Here is a 23,622-nt window from a genome sequence, read left to right on the forward strand (position 1 = left end):
AACCAGAGAACCTCTTGCTGTGAGGCGACAGCATTAATCGCTGCACCACTGCGCCGCCCATATCTGAAAATATTTATCAAATATATCTTAGAAAACTGTGTTTTGAGTTATAGGTATTAGTGCAGTCTTTCATGTCTCACCTTCTCTTTAATGCTTATCATCCTGCTATCCATCTCTATTTTGTCGGTCTAGGCACATGCGGTACTGAGGTTCCATGACTGCCTGTAAATGGTATGGACATAACTTTTTTTTTTAGTTGTGTTCATTTGCATGATTGATCTTTAAGTGTATCTTAAATGTAACTTAATGACATTTTTAAATGGTTTTGACTTGACAGATAGGCTGAATACAATGTGATGTGAAAAGCCATTGTTGTATTCCTTATAATATATTACTATTTATGTTGCATATATTACTCATAAGTTACAACTGACATTCCTCTGCAGTTGAGCCATGTTTTATCTTAGTCATGTCCAATATATGCATATGGCAGTAATCATTTTTATATTTTCTTTACAGGCTCATCACTTACTTTGGTCTGGAAGCACTAGAAGCTTGTATTAAAGACTACTGCACATAAAAATTAATGATAGTTGCAGTAATCTACTAATATTTTTTCTAAGAATCCTTGTGTAGGTATTCCAAAGAGTATTGGAATTGACAGCTAAAGGAAGTGAGATGGGCATACACTTATGCCTTCATTAGCATCTTCTGGTGTTTATCCTTGTGCAGACCTATTTAATGAATAAAAATTAGCATGCCCACCATTGGTCATTGTGCACAAGGAATTAGCATGAAGTGTAGCTGTTCATGAATTTTGGTTTAGATGTTAGCAATTGTCAAGTCTTCTCCCCCCAAGTGTTGTTACGATTGTGTCTCACACTACGAAATTTCAGTGCCAGCCAGCAAACAACAGTGGCAGAAGTCAAGACAGCTTTGTTTCTACTTATAGTATATTTTTACAATCTGCCCAGACTTTGTTTAAAAATCTTTTCCTGAAGTATTTTGCTGTGTGTTTGACGGTGCTCACTAATTGCTTTACTGTCTTTTAAAAGCCAGCAAATTGCTTCATGCTTTTAACTAGTAGTACATGGAACAGATAATCTTCATGCACTACAAAAAATTATGAGCAGATCCTCAACTGTAACCTAATATGATATACTCTTGGCAATAATGTCAAAAGCAGAGCTCAAGAGGTTAATTTCTTGGCGTACATGTTTTGATCACATAATACAGTTATGACTGCAGACATGACCATAATTATTTATATTACTTAAAAAAGTAATTTCAAATTCTTGTACTTTATCAAAATACAGATATGGGAATATTTACAGCTACTCTGAAATTTGGCCAGCATTTATAATCAATATAATGAGAATGGCATGAATTGGCAAAAAAATATTACAACTACACTTAGTTTACAATAATCCATAATACATACTAAACACCATCTAAGAAAGCATCACATTTTCTGGCTAGTTGTAGTATCTTTATCTCAGATACTGTTGATAGTTTACTCATTTTTGTAAATACCCATATACATATCAGATACAGAACACATAACATCAAAAAGTTAAGGATGTATGTATGTAATCAAGACAATCGCATTAATTGGCATTTTTGAAATTCAGCATTTCACCCACCAAATATTATAACAAAATTTAAGAGTTTTATTGCACTATTCATGAATATAAAGTTATGTAATAAAAATAAAGTGAATTTAAAAGTAATGACATGGGAGCAATTTAAAAGCATGATATACAAATATGCAAAATGCTGTAAATAATTCTGCATACTCATAAAACTAAGTCCAGTCTTACAGAATGCTGGAAAATATCTTTGAATTCTCATATGAACATATAGGGTTTAGAGAATTATTCACTTTCCCATTTAGAATCATTACTATCCCTGAGTCACCAATTATCTGTAATAAGATTTTTATAATTTTTGTCTATGTTAAATTACTTATTCAGAAATATTTTTAGTATGCTTCCTTGGGTGATAAGATTTCTAGAAAAAAATCAGTACTCATTTTGTGGTCTTGTGCTACAAAACTTACCTGTGACAGGTCAATATTTTGAAATGCCAAATATAATTTGACTTATGAATTATAATTTTACAACTACATGTCATGATTCATATTACATTCACATGGTGCTCAGAACTGACATAAATACATGTGTGAATTGACAACACTGTTAGATCTAGAAAAAAATGCTGGTAGCAACTAATGTGACGTAAAGTAGAAATTCTATCTAATTTTCTAAACAGACAGAAATTTATTATTGTCAATTATTGTAAATGTATGTGAAGTCTTTTTTTGAAAATAAAATGCACATTCTCTAGGATATAGAGGATAGTAAACTTAAGGCAGTTTGAAATGCTACAGCTGAATTATACTTATAAAATTTGATGTCTGGCTTTATATTGTAAGATTACAACTAACAGAAGAGACCACTGCACAAGCACAAACTATAAAAAAAGCATTTTGTTAAAAAATTATAATAAATATGCCTAACATTGAATACTTACAACTATATAGTTATCGTTACATGACTGGTGATTTTCTATATCGAAGTCGGTGAAATTCAGTAAAACTCTATGAGAAATGTCCACAGTTATAACCCAAGAGCAGTCTACATTGTTCCCAGAGACACTAGGGTATTTTGGAGAATGGATTTCACCACTTGAAGCTGTGAACAAACCACCACAACCTGTGACAAAGTAAACAATGACCAGCATTAAAGTCTTATTGTTTTAACCAAAATCTGATTTAAATACATCATTCACAGTGAATATTTAATACTAAATATTTTATACTGGAATGTATATGCAGAATTTAAACAAGAGTTCATTTTGTAGATGGATAGTCTGTTATCTATTAAAGGATCACACTCTAAAATGTTGGAATGCTCAGTATCTTTCTCCCATAAGATTGTAAGGAAGAGTAAATAAAGTTAACAGACTGGACACTAGGACTATTATACAACAACCCTCCCATTAATATTCCAAAACATGCAAGCTGATTGGTCAGCTTGCACATTGTAAATCAGAGTTATAGTAATGGAAAAAGTATAACTCTTTTTTTTACAGCAACAGAGAACGCAAGATCTCCATTGCTTTTTATACACTGTTTCACTATGTTAAACGAGTTTAACATAGCGAGACAGCTTTAAAAAAAGTAACAGAGATCTTCCTAGCTCCATTGCTTTTTTTTAAAGGTGTCTCGTTATGTTAAATGGGTTTAACATAGTGAGACAGCTTTAAAAAAGCAACGTAGATTCTCCGTTGCTTTTTTTAAAGCTGTCTCGCTATGTTAAACTCCTTTAACATAGCGAGACAGTTTGTAAAAAGCAACGAAGACCTTGCGTTCTCCATTGCTTTTTTCAAAACTGTCTCACTATGTTAAATGGATTTAACATAATGAGACAGTTTTTAAAAAAGCAATGGAGATTCTCCATTGCTTTTTTTAAAGCTGTCTCGCTATGTTAAACTCCTTTAACATAGCGAGACGGTTTGTAAAAAGCAACGGAGATCTTGCTTTCTTCATTGCTTTTGCCCACAGCTCTGATGTACTGCATAAGCATACACATGCACAGTACATCAGAACTGCCGCAGAATACCAGACAGCTGCAGAAGGGCAGCAAGGAGGCATTATACAATACCATCATTTAAGAAAAGTAATTATTTTTTTTCTTCAATAATGTCATTGTATAATAGCAATAACCCACTTCTGGGTGTGGGTAATGCTGGATTTACCCATGGTTGTCTTTGTTTGGCCACTCGGGCTTCACCCTCGTGACCAAACCACACCAACCGTGGGTAAATCCAGCATTACCCACACCCAGGCGTGGGTTATTGCTAAAATAGTGATGGTATTCCAAATACTGATGGGATATTATCAGCTCTGAATAGTCTGATAACATGCACAATTAAACTGAAACATGAAAGGTCTGCTGCTATCAAAATGCATTCATGATGCCAATAATTACATCTCTATCAGTGCAAAGAAGTTTAAGGAAAACTTATTTTTTAATATATAACTTTATATGAATGTGATTAATGCTAGAGGTTTATGTCTCTGCTTCTTTTTAATGGTGCTCTCAGCCTGCAGTGTCTTTGTCAAAATCTAACCATTATAACACGCTTTGTAGGAAGGCAAGTTATATTGTTGGAGATCACCAGACACAAAGGCTCCATTTTGTTTATGATTCAGATCTGTGGAGATTTTGGAGCAACTAAAGTAATATGAGTTGGTGCCTTTTATGTAAATACAAAAATGACAGCTATGGGATACAACTCTTCCTATATTTTTATAAAAGATGGAAAGGATGTGGCAGAATTTAGATAATGAAAAAGCTAACGGAAGACCGGTGGTCCTCACAGTTCACCCAGATATTGAAGTAAAGTCCTGCATAGCTAGCAGCCCTCATCTATTTCCTTTCCCCACAAACACAGAATCATTCCTATTTACCCTAGGATTTCTTAAGTGTCCCTGTAGATTTGCATTAACTTCTTTCACTCTAAAGTCATTACAAGTCTTCATTACCTTCACTATAAAAAAAGTACTTCCGTAAATTTGTCCTAACTTTTCCACCTTTCAAATGCACCCGGTATCCTTTCATTCCCCTGTATCAATAACTCTTAAATGGTGAGGCCAGCTTCCCAAGGGAGTGATAGGTTGTTTTCAATGGGACCCAAGAAAGTTAGATAATGTTATATATTTTAAATATTAGCTATTTAGTACTAATTTTATGTGCAATGTGGTTCAGTGCAGGACAACAGTCATTAAGTATATTAAATACATATATTTGATTACTAAAAAAATCTACCAGAAAAGCTCAATTGAGCTAGAGTTTTCACTGTGTGATACCTTAAACCTCCTGCAATGGAGGCCCATGGGATATATGCAAATGACCTATTAAGAACATCAAGGACAATAAGCTGGAACATGCATGTCCACAGGTAATGGGGTTTGGCTTGTTTGGCCTGAATGTAACCATAAATACTTAAGTAAAAAAGTCATGGACAATCAGAAGCCATATGAAACACTTGATGTCCTTAAGTGGTCATTTGCATATATCCCATGAAGTAAAATAAAAAAAAAATTATGAAAAAATAAAGCGGATGTTTTCTTGAGTATGATAGCTCAATGTCAGGCTTATTCTGTTTGCACTGAAGCATCTTCTGCTATGAGTTTCTCCATATATGATTAGAAACACTTGCAGGTTTATTACAACAGATAGAAATAAAAATGTCTACTATAGTAATACAAGACCTCTCTTAGCAGTGAACATGCTGATTAAAAACAGTAAATGTTATTCACTTTAGAGTGTAGGAGCAGAAAATGAAACAGTAGATCAGCTTCATAAACTTGTAAGGATGTGGTTGGTACTTCAATCTTACTTATTCCATAAGCAAGACACTAACGTACAGACTGAATGATTTTAAAATCAAAGACTCAGTCTCTTACATATATGGCAATATACCATAAAATAAAACAAATCTGAAAAAAGAACATTATTTTTGTGTTATATCTCAACAGCTATTTTTTCAGACCTCTGACTCCTATTGCAATATTTTATTATTGATATACAGTCTTCCCTGTATGACAATGACTTTTAAACTGTTCTTATATAGGAAGGGTAGCATAGCAAACTAGGGGTGATAAAAAAAAAATTAGTAATAATAATACTTACTCAGGCATTCATTAACAAGCATGTAGACTTCATGCTAGACCTGCACGATTTGTGCATGTTAGTGCAATTAGCAGCAGTGCTCATTGAATATGCAAGCTGCTAAGCAAGTCTTTGTGTTCAGCAACACCTCTTCATGGCCAGCACAAGTGTTAGGGTCAGAAACAGGTATGGGGAGGCTTGAGCACAGAAATATAAACATTAACTGTTGCATGCATGCAAACCCAGTAAGCAAGCATGTGCAGACAGCATAAATGAAGGCATGGACAGCTTTAATGAAAGAATTAAGAGGCAAGGGAAGCTAAACAGGGAAACTGTTGACAAGTACACAAACAAGAAGCAAAGAAGGCTAAACACGGAAAATGCACTCAGATATTATGGGATTAGTGCACAAAACAAGCAGGCAAAGCTAAACAAGGAAACTGTATTCAGATAACAAATGGGATTAGTGGACAAAGAAGACTTTTTAAATAAAGTATTTGTATTTATTTAACGCAATCCTGTTCACTTTAGTGATCCATGTACATAACTAAAAGCAGAAATGCTGACAATGGACATAGGGGGACACAAAGCTAGTGTATAGAAGGGGAGTAAATATTATTAAATGTTTATAAATAGCTGATTTCATATAATAGTTAACAAAGACAGTAGATACGTTAGAGGATATTTACATATACCGAAGTTATTGCATATCAGATGTTGTAAGCAACAGTACACTGTTTGTGTTTTTCGGCTTATTCTGCACTTAATCATGTATAAAGAAAAATAAATGAATTCTACAGACTTGTTTCATGCATTTCAGAAAGGGATATTTCTTTGCCATTTGCTGTCAGTTGTAAATAACAGAAAGGATACTGTGCATTTAAACATATTAGCCAAGCATGCATTGCATATTAATGTAAATTGTAAACATTAATATAAAAACAGTATTAATGGCCATGGAGGTGCAGCAGTTAGCATTATCACCTCACAGCAAGAGGTTCTTCAGTTGCATTTTCGGCTGAAGCACCTTCTGTGCAGAGTCTGCATGTCCTTCCTGCAGTCGAGTCAGTCTTAAAAGACATACAGGTAGGTGCGCATGTGCGCGCATGTATGTTTGTGTGTGTGTGTGTGTGTGTGTGTGTGTGTGTGTGTGTGTGTGTGTGTGTGTGTGTGCCTTCTGTGAAGGTTGGGCACTGGGCTGGTAACTCAACACTGTAAAATCTTCACTGCAAATCAATCTGCAGACCGGTGATCTGCTGTGGTGACCCCTAACTGGGAAATGTTGAAAGACATTGCTTTGCTAGAATAAAAACAGTAATAAACAAATTAAAAGTATGCGTGCCACTATACATGTGCTATGGAATGCTCAGTAATATTTCTGATATTCAGATGATTGTATTGAGGAATGCCTAGGTACACCCGTGTGGCAGGTGCAGGTAAGTACTCTTCCATTGGAATGTATACTGTGGAAGTCATCACAGGTACAAAAATTGCATCCAAAAGGTTTATGTTAGAACACATACACAGGTTAAAGATTTATAAGGCTGCCATTGGTTGTTAGGGTAATGTATACACCTGTGTCAATGTGGAAATTTTGAGGAGCGTCATAGATACCTGTGCAATCATTCCAATAACAGTATCGAGTGATGAAAGTATTTTTTAAGCAACCTATATGTTGAGAATGGTATAACATTACTGCTCTTTATTTACTATGTAAAATAGAAAAGGAACTGACACATACACAGATGTGTCACATTGACTTTGATATAAAAAGAAAATGAACTAATATGTTTATTATAATTTGTCTAACTATAGCAGATATGTTATGATACTTTCATTTGTATTATGATATTGCAAAATGAGTCAGACGAATGTGGCATATGCAAAAATGCACACAAATCAACGTATAAATCAGGTGTAGTCCCCTGACAAATGGTTTGTGTTTCTGAATATCATGCTGTATATCAATATTCACAGGCTGTATTGTTGTTTATATTACACAGGATGATAGGATCATAGGAAGTTACTAGGTTAATGGCCCTAGGACCCTTACAAGCCTAGCCATGTTTGACTCTTATTTCCAAGATTAGCACCTATTGCCCCAGTCCAAGAGGGACACAGGTGGAACCCCTGTGGTGAATTTATGGTTACCCATCCAATCGTCCAGATTGCATTTGAAGAGGGCTAATGAGGTAATATGTTTGAAATGAAATGGGAGTCGGTTCCAAAGGTGTGGTATCTGTCCCTCCTGTAGGTTATATTAATATCACATACCAGGTTAAGGTTTTTAGAGTGAGTTAGCCATGGACCATTTGACTTTCGGATATGGAATGTTTCCAATAAAGCAGGATCAGAGATTGCCTTATATGCAAGACAGAGATCACCTCTGAGTAGTCTGTATGTAACAGAAAAAAGTGACAGTGATTTTAGATGATCCACATAGGTCAGATGCTGAAGACCTTGAATTTTCCTTGTGAGAAACCTTTGTGGTCTCTCAAGTTGCTGCAGGTGCTTGGAAAGGTACACACCAAAAGGGGCATTGTACTAAATTATTGACCTGATGAGGGACGAGTACAGGGAGGTCATAATTTCTTTTGTTCTGTAGGCAATGCCCTTACTTATGAGATGAGCAATATAGAATGCCTTTCTTACCACTTTCTTACCACTGTGGAGACATGGTGGTCAAAGGTAAGGTTGATGTGAACCTATGTGCCCAGGTATCTCACCAGTGAGTGCTTACTTAGGGTGTTGTTATTGATATGGTAGTTAGCAGAATCATTGGTCGTATTGAAAGGGATGATAATACATTTTTTGCATTTAAGGACATGGCTTTGGCCATAAACTCAATGCAAAAAATGTATTACAAATGGATAGGCATCCCATACAAGACACAGGCAAAACAAAAGTCCATGCCAGCATTATGCTTTTAATGCATCAGCTAGAGGGCAAGTGTAGCAAATGTCAGGCTATAAGTATTTGTGACTATGATGCATTTGTGTTACTGTAAACATTGATATGAAGTGTGCCCTTCTTGGTATAATTGCCACACCGGACATGGTAACTAATTAAGTGTATTAAACTACAAATGTGAACGCAGTGTATTTTAAGTGATACATAGCCCTGAAGTGAGTTTTGTTAAAAATACTAATAAGATCTGTATGACACTACAGCAACATACAACACTCCCAGATTAAGCATTAACATGTATTGCTAAGTGACACATTGTAGCTTTAGATTGCACATATACTAAATGTACTCTGGCCTGTGACAAATGTTATCTTCACCCATTTGTTACTTACTCCATTGCGTGGACAATGTTAAAGTCAATATTATTATGGTTAATTCAATTAAGTCCTGAAAAATAACAAATGACAGCAGATATGTCATGACATTCAGTAATTAAGGGTCTCTTTGCTAAATGGTGCACATCTACTACATCATTATATTGGCATGCTCACAAGGTATTATAGTAAAGAATGTTATAGCATGAACCAACCATCTCACTCACACTTTCTGATGATTTAGAAACATGTCGCACATCAAGAACTGTTCTATAAGTCCTCATGTCCTATAAAGCCCTAGACTGTGGACAAAAGATAACATTAACATGTAAATGTTTGTATAAAGAAATGCAATGCAGATCATTATCATTTAGAAAATAAATAATGCCTGTGAGCACTCAATGACATACTTAGCATTATCGTATTGCCAGACTTGAACCCGTACTGAATCCACATCTCAGAAAGATATTTATCAACCAATGATACCACAAAAAGAGGCATATCTGATGTGTCATGAAGAACACACTTGTATGGCTCCCCTAAACTGGAGTGTGATACCTTAAAAATAAGGCCATCTTACTGTGTCACATCCACATTCATTGCCTAAGCCATTCATGTCTGTCACAATTGTTTGATCAGATTTAAACCCCTGCCTATCATACTGCACACTCTACTGAGCTGTGCATTAACTGCATCTGCCACAGGAGATACCAATGGAGCTTGTCAAAAATAACCCAAATCCAGATGTGAACTCAGAAAAGACATTTGATGTTAACTTATTCAATACAAATTTGTCTGAGTGATGAAACTGACATCACTACGTTAATGTTCACACAACTGTGAACAGTCCAGTATTACTGTTGGTTGGCCAAGCCCCTCTTTTCTGTCCACATTGTTTTGTACATACACAGATTCAAACCACAGTATATCACTGTAGATATGCTATACAAGTCAGTATTAACTACATGCCACAGAAACACTCACATCATAAGAATCCTTGAACACATCTGACTGCCATGACATCCCCAAATGTGGTGAAAGATTTTTGTCCAGCATAAAAACGGATGAAAATAACTTGATGACAGTGGTGCTTGTGTCACTTCAGTACAAGCACATAATGCTGTCCTTTGGTGAAATTAAACAGATACCTATGTAAGTCCACAAACTAATGAAACATGTAATAATCATACGTGCCATAGTGGAAGTCATATTACATCTGTAAGACTCCACCTATGTGAAATCATTACATCATATCATTGTGTTTCAAGCCACTTGTTTGAGACAAAATTGAGGGGGGGGGTCTCCTACAATACAAATGCAATGGATGTTGTTCATTCATAGCAGTATACTGACACAGTTATTGCAGTCACTCACTCACTGTGGATTTTGAACACCTATCTTTGTGACCATAGTAGCTTCTTGATATTGCATAGACTAAATGAATCACAGGAGGAGTGTTATTACAATTGTGATGTAGTTGTGTATTTGAAGGCATTACTTCATCTTAGTACTGCAAGGCATATGTGTGCCTGTAACTTGGTTAAAAGAGTGGTACATTCTGCCTCAGTGTCACAGAACATTGCATGATGCTAGGCATACCCAAACACACATGATGCATAATATAGTCATCATTGTGACTGTAGAATTGCAATCATGTACCATGTGTAGACAATCACAAATTTAAACTCATGTCCTACTAAGGCAACATCCGACAGAAGATCATCTCATTTCCTTGTATCAGAGGAGAAGGCTTACTACTAGTATTAGAAAAGGAAAATGAACAAAAGGTATTGTAGAAGGAATCCCAGCTATACATCCACACAGCAGAAAGGTGGGTGACAATATCATTACCTAGATATACATGCACACTCATACTGAGACAACTGAGTCTAAGGAGCAATGTCTGGAGTCAAGCACTCTACCTAGCTAAGATCACAAGCTACAGAACATGAGATGTCTTATAACTGTGGCAGTGCACACTTGAATGGATCACTTCAGCATTGTTTCATAGGGTGATGTGTCTGCTAAAAGGGAAAGAAAGTGGTGGGAGAGCACAGTAACATTGTACAGCAAAACATCTTATATGTATTTGAAGACTTTTCTACAAAGCAAGAGAGAGAAACATACACTCACAGTAGTCACCCACCACCAGATTCAAACCACTGGCCTATCTAATTACACAGTCTAGACACCAGAGTATAAACAGCAGCAAGCACCACAGAAGAAATTGTGTTATAAGTGTGAGCTAGGGTAGTTTTGAAAGCATTATGCAATCACTGTGTTGCCAAAACTGGGTTTTCCCTTGGGATGCTACAAATTGATAGGGGCACCCTATGTTAAGGTAAATATTTCTTTTAAGTGGAAGTATACATAACAGGTGTTGTGACAGAGCCAATTGTATATTATAGTATACACATATATACAATCATAGTATTTAAGCAAGTCTGGCTTCAAACCACCTACCTATTTTCATAATCTGGAGAGCACAGTATCAACTGCAAATGCCACAGCAGAAGTCTATCTTCTATAGCAAGAGAGAGAGAGAGAGATAGAGAGAGAGGACTTTTAAAGGATGTCCTTATCACTGTGCTGCAGAAAAAATGTGTTAAATAGGGATAAGGTAATTCGGGAGTCCTCTCCCTGTTTGAATGTTTCTCCTATGTGGAAGTGGACACAGCACATCTGTTGATAAACTCAGAAGTTGCTGCCACTAAAGCCACGTGCACACTAAAGTTCAGCATTGTTGGATTTGAACCACCAACCTATCTAGTTACACAATCTAGAGAGCAGAACATCAACTGCATGCACCACAGGAGGAGATTAAGACTGAATTTTTTAGGAAGAGAGTGCACTTTTGAAAGGATGACCTCATCAGGGTACTGCAAAGAAGATGGTGGTGTTAAAATGGATTAAGGTGATGGGAAGCCCTCTCCCATTTTAAATGTTTTACCTGAGTAGAAGTGGATACAACACATTTGTTGATGAAGCCATACATACCTGACACTAGAGCCACACACACACACACACACGCACACACACACACACACACACACACACACACACACACACACACACACACACACACACACACACACACACACACACACACACACACACACACACACACACACACACACGCGCACGCGTGCGCACACACACACACACACACGCACACACACGCACGCACACACGCACACACGCGCACACACACGCACGCACACATGCACACACGTGCGTGCATGCTCGCAAAATTCAGCATATGGATTTGAACCACTTACACAATCTAGAGAGCATAATATCAACTAAATGTGCCAAAGGAGAAGTCTGAATTCTACATTGAGAAAGTTTACTTTTGAAATGATGAACTCATCAATGTGTTGCAGAGAAGATGTTTATGTTTAAAATGGGATAAGGTAATGGAGGAGCCTTCTCCCAGTTTAAAGGTTTCTCCTCAATGGAAGTGAATACAGTACTTCTGTTAATGAAGCCAGATGTACATGCCACTAGAGACACAGACACGCACACAGTATTTCTGGATTCAAACCACCTACCTATCTAGTTATACAATCTACACAGCACGGTATCAACTGTATATGTCACAGGAGAAGTCTGACATATACTGAGAGAGTGCACTTTTGAAAGGATGACCTCATTAGTGCATTGCAGAGAAGTCGTTGGTGTTAAAAGTCAAATAAGGTGGTGGGGCAGAACTCCCCTAGATTAAATACTTTTCTTGAGTGGAAGTTGACACAGCATACCTGTTGATGATGCCATATATACCCAACACTAGAATCACATGCACACATGTGCAAGTTCAGCATTGCTGGATTTGAACCACCTACCTATCGAGCTATGCAATCTAGAGAGCACAGTATAAACTGCAAGTGCCACAAGAGAAATCTGACTTTGACAGTGAGAGTGTATTTTCAAAAAGATGACCTCATTAGTGTGTTGCAATGAAGCTATTGTGTGTCATAGTTTGGGATGAAAAGGCATGTGTCTTGAGAGGTACAAGCAACAGCAATCTGCTGATTACAAGTAATTATGCAATGCTAAAATAAGTTATCTATCATGTCATTCACTTACATTGTGTTAGTGTGACTTACATGTACCAGTGTCATATAGCTGATGACAATCACACCTGTGAAACAGTGGATTCACTACCAAGCATACATGAGTGTTCACCTCATGATGATTGTATGTTTTTACAGTCATTTGTGGTGTCATTTTCATTTGCATGTACTCATGCTTGGACACTATGCACACTAAATAGAAACAGGTAAAAAAATATGACACTGCACTGTTCAATAACATTCATGAATTCTGTGTGAAACCTTTCCATACCATTGTACGCCATTTCCCAGTTTAAGTGATCAAGTGCAGACATAACTTGACAGAATGATGTGTTTAGTTAACAGAGCACTGAAATCCACACATCTCGAGTACAGCAGTGTATTAACACATACAGAAGGTATACAGTACACTTACATTATTGTTTTTTTTTTAATTTAAATCTCTCCCTTAAGCACACCACTGACATGGTAATTTGCATGATTGCTGGCAAAGTATTATCTCATGAGTAATTATACCTTAAGATGTTGAACTTAGAACAGGAATTTGCAGTACTCTATGGTGCTCCATGCCAACCTTCCCACAAATAAGGAGTACAGACATAACAATGGGTCTGACTCTGATCAAGTGCAGAGCAGATATGTGTTATCTTAAGTTTTATGTATCATGATTTACCCATTTCGCATGACACATGCATTAAATTAATCATTATAAGGATGATACAGGTGTATTGCTACACAGACCTCGTATCTACTGACTGCCTGTGTATTAGTTGTTATGCAATTTTATGTGTTTGGGTGACATAATTGAGTAACAAAGTCAATACATCTCTAACATACATGTATGAGTCATAATTAATATACTTCAGAACATGGATGGCAATGAAAACCCATTAATCCTATCACCTTATGTGTGTACAGCAGCAATATTGTCCAAATGTGCCTATTGTACAATGCTTGTTAAAACATAAATGCTTGATTGTAGCTAATGTATAACAGTAATTTCTTGTCAGATATAAGCATGTTATGGATGATTACATACTACATTATGAACAAAGCATGTGAATGCCAGTGGAAAACTGACAATCAAAACACTGTGTAGAAAGGAAGTTTGTGGTCAGCATGCTTCATGAAAGTACTTGGAACATCCATATGGTGTACAATGAAACTACTTACAGTTGGAACATCCATATGGTGTACAATGAAACTACTTACAGTTGGAACAACCATATGGTGTACAATGAAACTTACAGTTGGAACATCCATATGGTGTATAATGAAACTACTTACAGTTGGAACATCCATATGGTGTAAAATGAAACTTACAGTTGGAACATCCATATGGTGTACAATGAAACTACTTACAGTTGGAACATCCATATGGTGTACGATAAAACTATTTATGTTGGAACATCCAATATGATGTACACTGAAACTACTTACAGTTGGAATATCCATATGATGTACAATGAAACTACCTACAATTGGAACATCCATATAGTGTACAATGAAATCCATATGGTATACACTGAAGCTGCTTACAGTTAGAACATGCATATGGTGTACAATGAAACTACTTACAGTTGGAACATGCATATGGTGTACACTTAACTCACAGTCTGATCAAGAGATGATAATTGTCTCCTCATACTGCTATCAGCCTGCCTTTACCCAGGGCAGTGATGCTAAGCACAGTAATATCAGACTAAAGCATCCAAAGGCAGATCTCACAAGATTTTGCCATAAGCTGTGTACTGCCATTTCCCATACATTACAAGTTCCGCTCAGTGCAAAACATATTGTAAATGCTGGCAAGAAAGACAGATGAGACGGAATGGGTAGGGAGAGGGAGACATTTGGATACATCACTAGAGACACACAAAGTTTATGGTACATTTCTGCACATCTTTGTGGTGTGTTACTCTTAGGGTTGTCATGATTATTTTGTCAGGGTCTGAATATACAAAGACAAACTACAATGGGTGACAAAAGCCAAAAGTTGGGAAAACATTTTAAATACTGCCCTTAAAAACTTACAATTGTGCTAGGATACTACATTTTCTGATGTATCTAAAGTCTGAATATCAAACGTATGGCATTACTTAATGACTTCAGTCCTCATTGATTTACTAGTAATTCACATATGTTGTGATGAACTCACCACAAATTAAAATGCAGAAAGCTAGACGGCCTTTGAAAATCTGTACAAGTTTGAGTTATTGCTTTGTACAAAAAGTGTTTACAATATGGATCAGTAAGAGGTAGGAGAGGACAAACATGATGAGAACATGAGGATAGTGGTGGGTTCATAACAAATGCACACACTTACACACATACTTCTAATATGCTAAAGCATTACATAACAGTATGACCCTTGACAGTCTAATAAAATAAGTGTAGAGACCAGAGGATTATTTGAGCTCACCACATAGGAACGCCTACGTTCTTATGTTGAAATCAGACATTTTATGGGATAGTGACAATAGATGAAGAAAGGGAGAATGTCGGCATCATCCTTCATTACAGTTATATCAATTGTAACAACCCTTAGGCTGCATGTGAGTTTCAGCTGTCAAATAAATCTGTAAGATTAACTGTGTCGCACATTGTTACTAATAATTTTTGCCATGACACATGAAATGCCACTTGTGTCAGTATTATTGCTCGATGCCAGGCATCACACAAATGCTGACGACACAGACTGATAACACAGAAGGGGGGTAGGGAGAAAGAGAGATGGAGAGCATGACAAAAAACATTTCTGCTTATGGGCTGTTTTTGGCCAACTTTGTTGTGCGTCACCCTTAGATTTGTCATCATTATTGTCCTGTAATGCTCTCTACAATAAAGTGTTCCCAATAGGGAGCAGGCAGAATAAGACAGAAGAGGATACTGATGGGTTAATAAAATATGGAGCCAACAGTTAGACACAGAATAGTTACATAAAAATGAGTCAATAAGACTTTTTGATTTTATTCTGGATGAGGACCTTGACACTATACTAAAAGCAGTCTATAGACTTGAACATTATTTCAGCACACTACATAGGAGCACATATTTCACATAGTTTAAATAACATAATTGAAGGGACAGTGACAATATATTGACACAAGGGATACATTCTAAGATCAGCCTAGGTGAACATCACATCCATCAGTGTCATAATATGCAAGAGTAAAAACTGATCAGAAAGAAGAGGGAACCGACAGAGAGAGATGGAAACGGAAACAGATTTTTGTCTCTGGGACGTCTGACCATCTTTATGGTGTGTTACTGTTAGGTTTCTCCTCATAGATATTCTGTCATGTGCTGTTTGTCCAATCAGCAAGCAGGGGCATAAAGCAGAAACAAGATGTACATATAAGCAGGATAACGTTGGTTTAATAAGTTGCTGTAACACGTTTACAAATACTTCAATGTTCCAGTGTGAAAATGCTGCTTTAAATTTGTTTTTCCTTTTTGACTTGGTTCATGAACTTCTCCAGTTTCAGGCAAATAAAGATATGTGCTCTTGTACACATATTAGTACTATATAATAACATAAAATAATATCTTGACATACTTCTGGAATCAAACTCTTAAAGGTATGCAAAAACAGTAAAGCGCAGACGTGAATTATTACAACACACCACATAGAAACTCTCACTTCCCGACATCCAGGGGCCTAGTAAGTGTTACAGTAACTGTCTGAAAGTACTGCCTTTGCTCTGTATTGCTATAGTACAGCACAGTAAAGCAGCTCAGGGCAACAACAACCAGACTAGTCTGGAAGAGTTTTTGCCATAGGATGTCAAATGCCATTCACAGTCACTCAGCATTGGTGCATGATGTCAAGCTCCACACAAACACTGTATATAAAAAATGAAGGCTTTTTGTAGGTGGCATTTCTGAACATGTGTGTTGTATGTGATTTTATTTTTCACTAGATTAAACATATGAAAAAGGGGTTATTAGGACAGTGGTGAAAATGGGGAGCAAGCAGAGGGGTGGGCACAGGGGAAAAAATAAAGGAATGTGTAGGATGCTGCTGGAAGAGTACTATAGCTATTCACTTCTTCATAACATAAACACAAATTTATAAGTGCAATTTGATGAATTTGGAGAGTCACCACACCAGGAATGGTTGGCAACAACAGAATAATGTTGTATAGCCAATTTGACCAAATCAAGTTTGTCATGAAGACACATAGGCAACGTGGAGAGGTATGTATGAAGTGTCCTTTTTTAGTGGAATAGGTATCCATTTTTTTTCCTTTTTATCATAGAGACAGAGAGAGAGAGAACTGTTGGGGAAGTCACTTAGGAATAAGAGGGTCAGGAAGGCTGGGCTGGTTAGGTAGCAGGTGCAGACATACAAGACACAAAGAACAGATAGCGATGGTGATAGACACAAAAGAGTGGCAGACACCATTATTGAGGATAGGCAACATTGGAGGTGTATCCATGTCCATCTTAAGCACAGAGAGAATCTATTCCTCACTCTTAGAACTGTCATCACTGTCTTATGTCTCAGTTTCCTGGGTCAGAGCTGGATGTATCATTGATTTTGCCATCTGATGCAGGATCTTTTTAACTCTGCAAATTTGGACCCCAAGGCTCCTCTGCATGATGTCCTCCACCAGCTCTGTCAGCTCCTGACAGGTGATAAAGTCCCTATCTCCAGTACTAGTCCCAGGAGTTCTGGAGGCAATGCTGACAGGCTGCGATCCAAGTATGCTGGTGTCTTGCTCACTATGATGGTACTGATACAGCTATCTGTGGAGTTATGGTGGGCCAAACTGCAGTGGTTAGCCTAGCTCCTTGTGTTGATGATTTATATAGAAGTAAAACAAAAGGAAATACTGCCAGCCCAGCTATCTGGAATTTTGTAAATAATTGCATGTCATTTGTGAATGTTAACATGATTTATGCAGAAGTGTAACAAAAGGAGATACTGCCAGCACAGCTGTCTGGAATTTTGTAAATGGTTATGTGTCATTTGTGAATGTCAACATGCTTCATGTAAGATGGCTGTGTTACAAATGTATGAGAACTGTATGTAACTGCTGGTACAGAAAACAGTGTTGAAAAGGGTTTGTAAAGTACTGAGCTTAAAAATGTAACCAGTGTGTACCCTAATGGATTAGAACAGAAATGCATCTGCACTATTGTAAATGTTTAGATGTATATATTTTACCAATGGAAACTCGTACACAAGAGGCTAATTTGAGAAAAATAGCTGACATTAAATTACTTTATGACAGCAAGAGACAGGATGTCTGTACTAGGGAGCTATCTGTGTTGGCATGAAAGAGAAATAATTACTAGGCTTGAGATGTTGAAGTGTTTTATTGTTTTTTGATTTCCAGGATCTGCCTTAGATCTAAGAAAAGTCCTGCCTATGTATTTTCACAGGTAGATGCTAAATGCTACCAGCTGCATCAATGGTAGTTTGTTCACCTGGGATACAGTCAGATGACAAGAAATGATGTTATTCTGCAAGCTATCCCAGCAGTAATATTTGAGATATCAATTTAAGAACTCTCTGAGAGAGACTGGGTATTCTATATTTTTCTTTGACCTGACAACATCAGCTGGAAGACCCACTCACCACATCTGCATTGCTTGCTCTGCATTGCTTGCTCTATAAGTAAGTTAACTAGGATATAGTAATTCTCTAGATATAGTCAGAACTATAGCAAAGCTTAATTTAGATGTTTTTCTTTATTTATTTGAGACTGTCCTGCAATGCTGTTTTAAATATTCCCTGTGATTTTGAACTCTGATGTTGCTGTGATTATATACTGAGTATTTTCTTGCTCTTTTATTATTTATTATTAAATATATTTAAACCTTTTGTTGTGGATGGCATTTATGAGGCATATTTAAGTTCTGAGAGTACTTCCATATTTAGTTGGTGACACTGTGTAGGCCACTCCTAATAGCCTTGCTGTTGGTCAAATTACCACTTGCATTAAACAGTAACATAACACAGTAAGATTGGATACCCTTTGCTAAGGGCCTTAAAGTATCTGATAAAGAGTTGTCATGTGGCAGTGAAAATTACTTTATAGTCTGGACAGAAGTGGGCATAGCTTTTAAACCTGTGCCAGCCTTTCCCAGGTAGGTGTGTGTGTGTGTGTGTGTGTGTGTGTGTGTGTGTGTGTGTGTGTGTGTGTGTGTCAGCTACTTGGGCAGGGACATGAAGCACTGGTTGGACAAAGAGGGTGCAGGAGGTCTTGGTTTGGCCACTCAGCTGAGATCTCAGCTTTATGTCTGTGCCATTTGGGACTCTTATTGGGGATCTGGAGAACAAAGGAGAAAACAGCTCCGGACTGACTGTGTTCTCTCTGTGCTCTTAAGGGAAATTGCACTTGATGCAGAGAGCTTGGTTGGCAGTAGTGGGATATCCACATATTAGAATTCAGTGGTGTGGATATTGAATTCCTGCAGTGGTCACTAAAGAATGTGTTTGTACTCTCAATCAACCACACATTGAACATTCAGTGTTTCATATCACAATAGTTTTATATATATATATATATATATATATATATTTTTTTTCTTAGCTTAGTTAGTCAGGAAGAGCAGGCAAGGATGTCAGCAGAGGAGTATGGCAAGCTGACAAGGAGCCAGTTAGCTGAGATGTGCCAAGACAAAGGACTGGTGCATGCCAACCTGACTAAAGCAGAGATGATTGCAGCCTTAGTCACAGCTGCATAACAGACCAGCAATATGGAGGACACCAAGACTGGCCTTGCTTATGAATAACTCTCAGAAAATGGCCAGTTCGACCTTTCCACAGAAGACTTAGAAATCTGTCGGGAGTTAAAGAAGCTTGAACCGGAGGCCAAAAGGTTAGAACTAGAATCAGCAGAGAGACTGAGACATCTGGAAGCTGAAGAAAATGAGAGGAAGAGCCAACATGAAAAAGAGATGCTCACTCTTCGCCAGGGTCATGGAGGTAATGGGGAGGGGAGAAACCGAACCCCAGAAGCAACAAAGGTCAGTAAATTTCTTCCACAATTTACAGAGGGTGATAATTTTGATAGTTTTATTCTTATGTTTGAAATGGTTTGTAAACAGTATAATGCTGACCAAGGGCTGTGGGTACGGTTCCTGAACCCCTTACTCCATGGTTAAACCTGTAACTGCTATTAATAAATTGTCTGAAGCTGATTGCTTAAATTATAACACTGTTAAAAATTATTAATTAGAGTGTTTGAAGTTAACACCTGAAGCTTATAGAAAAAAGTTTTGTGAGCATAGACACAAGGCAGATGAAAGTGTGTGTGAATATATTGTTGAGTTATGCACTTATTTTCATAGATGGGTGAGTGGGTGTCAGGTCACCACTTTTGAAGGGCTGGCAGATCTTTTGGTGAGGGAACAAGCCATTAGCACTTTGCCTCACGACATGATAATCTGTTTAGTGGCTAGAGGATGTAACACAGTAGATGAGTTGGGGAAAAAGGGAGACTGATACCTAGCAAGCAAGACATCACTGCACAGGAAAGGGATACCCAGTGCTGCTCATGGGTCTAAAGGAACCTATGGTGGGCAGCCTAGACTGACCCAACAAAATCTGCCAGTAGCAGGGGAAGCCACTAGTCAATGTACACGTCCAGCACCAAGGCTCAAATATTTAAATGTAACCAGGGGGTCATGTGGCATATAGATGTCCACAGAGGCAAGGTGGGGAACAAAATGTGGGAGAGCCAGTAAGTGGGAATGACAGAATGCCAGCAGTAAGCTGTCTGGAATCAACAGGGTACCAAACTACCACATGAGGTTATATCCTATCTTAGTAGATGGGAAACAGGCTACTGCTAAGACAGACATAGCCTCTGACCTAACCATTGTAAAGCCTTCAAAGGTTAAAGAGGAGTACTACGTGCTTGGGCAGTCTACTCCAGTAAGAGCTTCAGGAAAGACCCCATTACAAATACCTTTGGCTAGGGTTCACCTTGACTGGGAGGGTGGAAAAGGAAGCAAGCAAGTTGGTGTGTTTGGGGATATCCCTGCAGATGTCCTGATAGGGAATAACTCATGCAGTTACACAAAGTCAGGCTTAGAGACAAGCATGTGGGTCTGCTTGCCTGGGGGGACCCAAACAGACCACACACTTGAAGCCAGGACTGGTGAGGTGGTTTTGTCAGGGAGGGAGCTACCCTGTAGCAGTGAGACTGAAGGTGAGCCACAGCTACTTGTGGGTATTGACGTTCTCTTGGACAAATTGACTGCAAGGGCAGAGGTGAGTAGTAGTACCCAGGCTGACAGTGAGGTACAACTGTCAGAGGATACTGGATTTTCTATGGAAGGGGAGCTTGGAAGGGTTACCAAAAGAGAGTTGAGACAGTTTCAGCTCTCAGACCCTACATGACAAGGCCTTAGGGATGTAGCTATTGAGGCATCTGATTCTCAAGGAAAGGGAGTATCTCTATAGTGGGACAAAGGGTTACTGTATAGACAGTGGACCACTGAGAGAGAGCTAGAGGGTGAGAGAATACAACATTTGCTAGTGCCCAGAATCTACCATCTGGCACTTCTAGCCACAGTTCATGATATTCCCTTTTCAGGTCATATGTGCATAAAGCGTACCAAGAGACGTATTATGCAGAAGTTTTATTGGGCTGGGATTACCAGAGATGTAACAGGGCATTGCAGGAGCTGTGAGCAGTGCCAAAAGGTAGGTAAGGCAGGAGTCAAGCTCAAGACTCCCTTGATGCATTTCCCCATGTTTGAGGAGGCATTGTAGCCCACGTTCCACAGGGAAATAGTATATCCTAGTGGTAGTAGATTGCTACAAGATACCCTGAGGCAGTAGTTCTGTCCTCCATTGAGGCAGAAAAGGTGGCAAATGCTTTGTTAGAGATTTTCAGCAGGGTACTTTTCCCAAAAGAAATACTGACTGACAGAGGTGCCAATTTCATGTCAGACCTGCTGGCTTGTCTGTGGAAACACTGTGGGATGAAGCACTTAAAGACCACCCCCTACCATCCCCAGACTAATGGTCTGGTAGAGAGGTTAAACTCTCCACTAAAGACCATGCTACAGGCATTTGCAGACCAGTCTAAGAGGGAGTGGGACAAATATTTGCCCCATCTGTTTGCTTACAGAGGTATCCTAGAATCCACAGGTTTTTCACACTTTGGGTTACTGTATGGGCATAGGGTAAGGGGACCTCTAGATTTGATTCATGATAAGTGGGAGGATGAGTGTGAATCCCAAAAGGAGTCTGTTGTGGCATATGTCCTAAACTTCTGGACAAGGCTCAGGGAGCTCACACATATAGCACACCTGTGATCTGGACTTAAGGTTTGCTTGGAAGGACTTTTCATAAGGGCATTTACTGGAGACTGCAGGTTAATCGCTGGAAGCTTAGCTCATGATTCCCCTGAGAAACCCACACAACTTCAGTCAGCAAGGATTCAAGCATGCAGACACTCAAACTAGGAATGTGTAAACTGCTTGGTCAAAATCAAGATTCCAGTATCTAGACACATCAGGTAGTGCCCTGCAGTACCACCCAGCCACATCAGCCAAAACACTCACAAGTCTTACCTGGAGTGGAAAGTTGTTGTTCCGGGACATCAGTGTTATGGGGTTGTCGGCCTTTTCATTGCAGCATTATGAAAGTCAGGTAAGTCAAAGATCAGTCTACTGAAGTGGACCCATATATGATGAAGTTCCTGTGTTTTGGAATGAAAGCACTAAAACGGTGGTGAATAAACATTTGGCTGGGACTTCTGGTGTGTTATGTTTTTATTTTCAAGCTTATAACATTATAAGGAGTACAGCTGGGGTAGTTGCAGTTCTTAAGAAAGAATACAGGTATAATTGATTTGTAAATTATACAGCACATTTTTAATGGAAAAACAAAAATGTTTTCATAGATGGAGAGTGATAAAACCACAAAATGTTTCAGACAAAATGGTAGCAGATGTGATAGTTGGTATGGACTCATTGAAGACTGGGATATTTGGTGAGGCTGCAAGGTTTACTGGCTATGTTTGTGGTCCCTTTAAATAAATGGGAAGAAATTATGTCTGTTTTATAGGCTTAGCGATTCAGTGTTATGTTATGCTTATTAATTCTGTTTATTATATTCCGATGACTGGTTTACTTGCACTTGGAATAGCTGCTTGTTAGAGGGTAACCAGGAATAAAATCTCCCAATCCATCTACCATGTACCAAGCACTGTACAACATAACATAAATTCCTTATGCATTTAGGACTATTTCAAGATTTAGTTTACAATTTTGTGTGCACCACCAGTGTTATGAACTGGGAAATATGTTAGAAACATAGCAATGAATGAATGCTTGGTAAGGTAGGGTTCTTTAAAACCAAACCCACAGCAGTGAGCCTAAGTTTCAGATTACTATTACATTACAGTTCATGCTTGTATCAGTACTATAGTGTGTGTGCTGATGGTACGGTGCACAAAACAAGAATGACAAAGTTGAAGTTTTTGCCTGACTAGGGCTCTATTTGGTAACCCGGAAAAGCGAGTAAAGAAGCGCCAAGGATCTGGTGTGTTACTATTTTATATGTCTGCCAGCAACGTGTCAAAGAAGCAAATAAATCACAGATAATGAGGCAAATGTGAA

At 38.0% G+C, this 23,622-nt stretch overlaps 1 protein-coding gene across 1 annotated transcript in view; it reads right to left on the reverse strand.

The window, feature by feature from the left end:
• LOC122797794 (cubilin-like) overlaps positions 1-23,622 on the reverse strand; it is a 2,156,354-nt gene that overhangs the window by 1,877,293 nt on the left and 255,439 nt on the right. Inside the window, 1 exon segment of the mRNA XM_044066315.1 lies at positions 2,533-2,714. Coding sequence (XP_043922250.1) covers positions 2,533-2,714 — 182 coding nt within the window.

Source organism: Protopterus annectens, chromosome 3.part1 (assembly GCF_019279795.1).
Source record: "Protopterus annectens isolate FY-2018-M chromosome 3.part1, PAN1.0, whole genome shotgun sequence".
NCBI classification, from domain to species: domain Eukaryota; kingdom Metazoa; phylum Chordata; order Ceratodontiformes; family Protopteridae; genus Protopterus; species Protopterus annectens.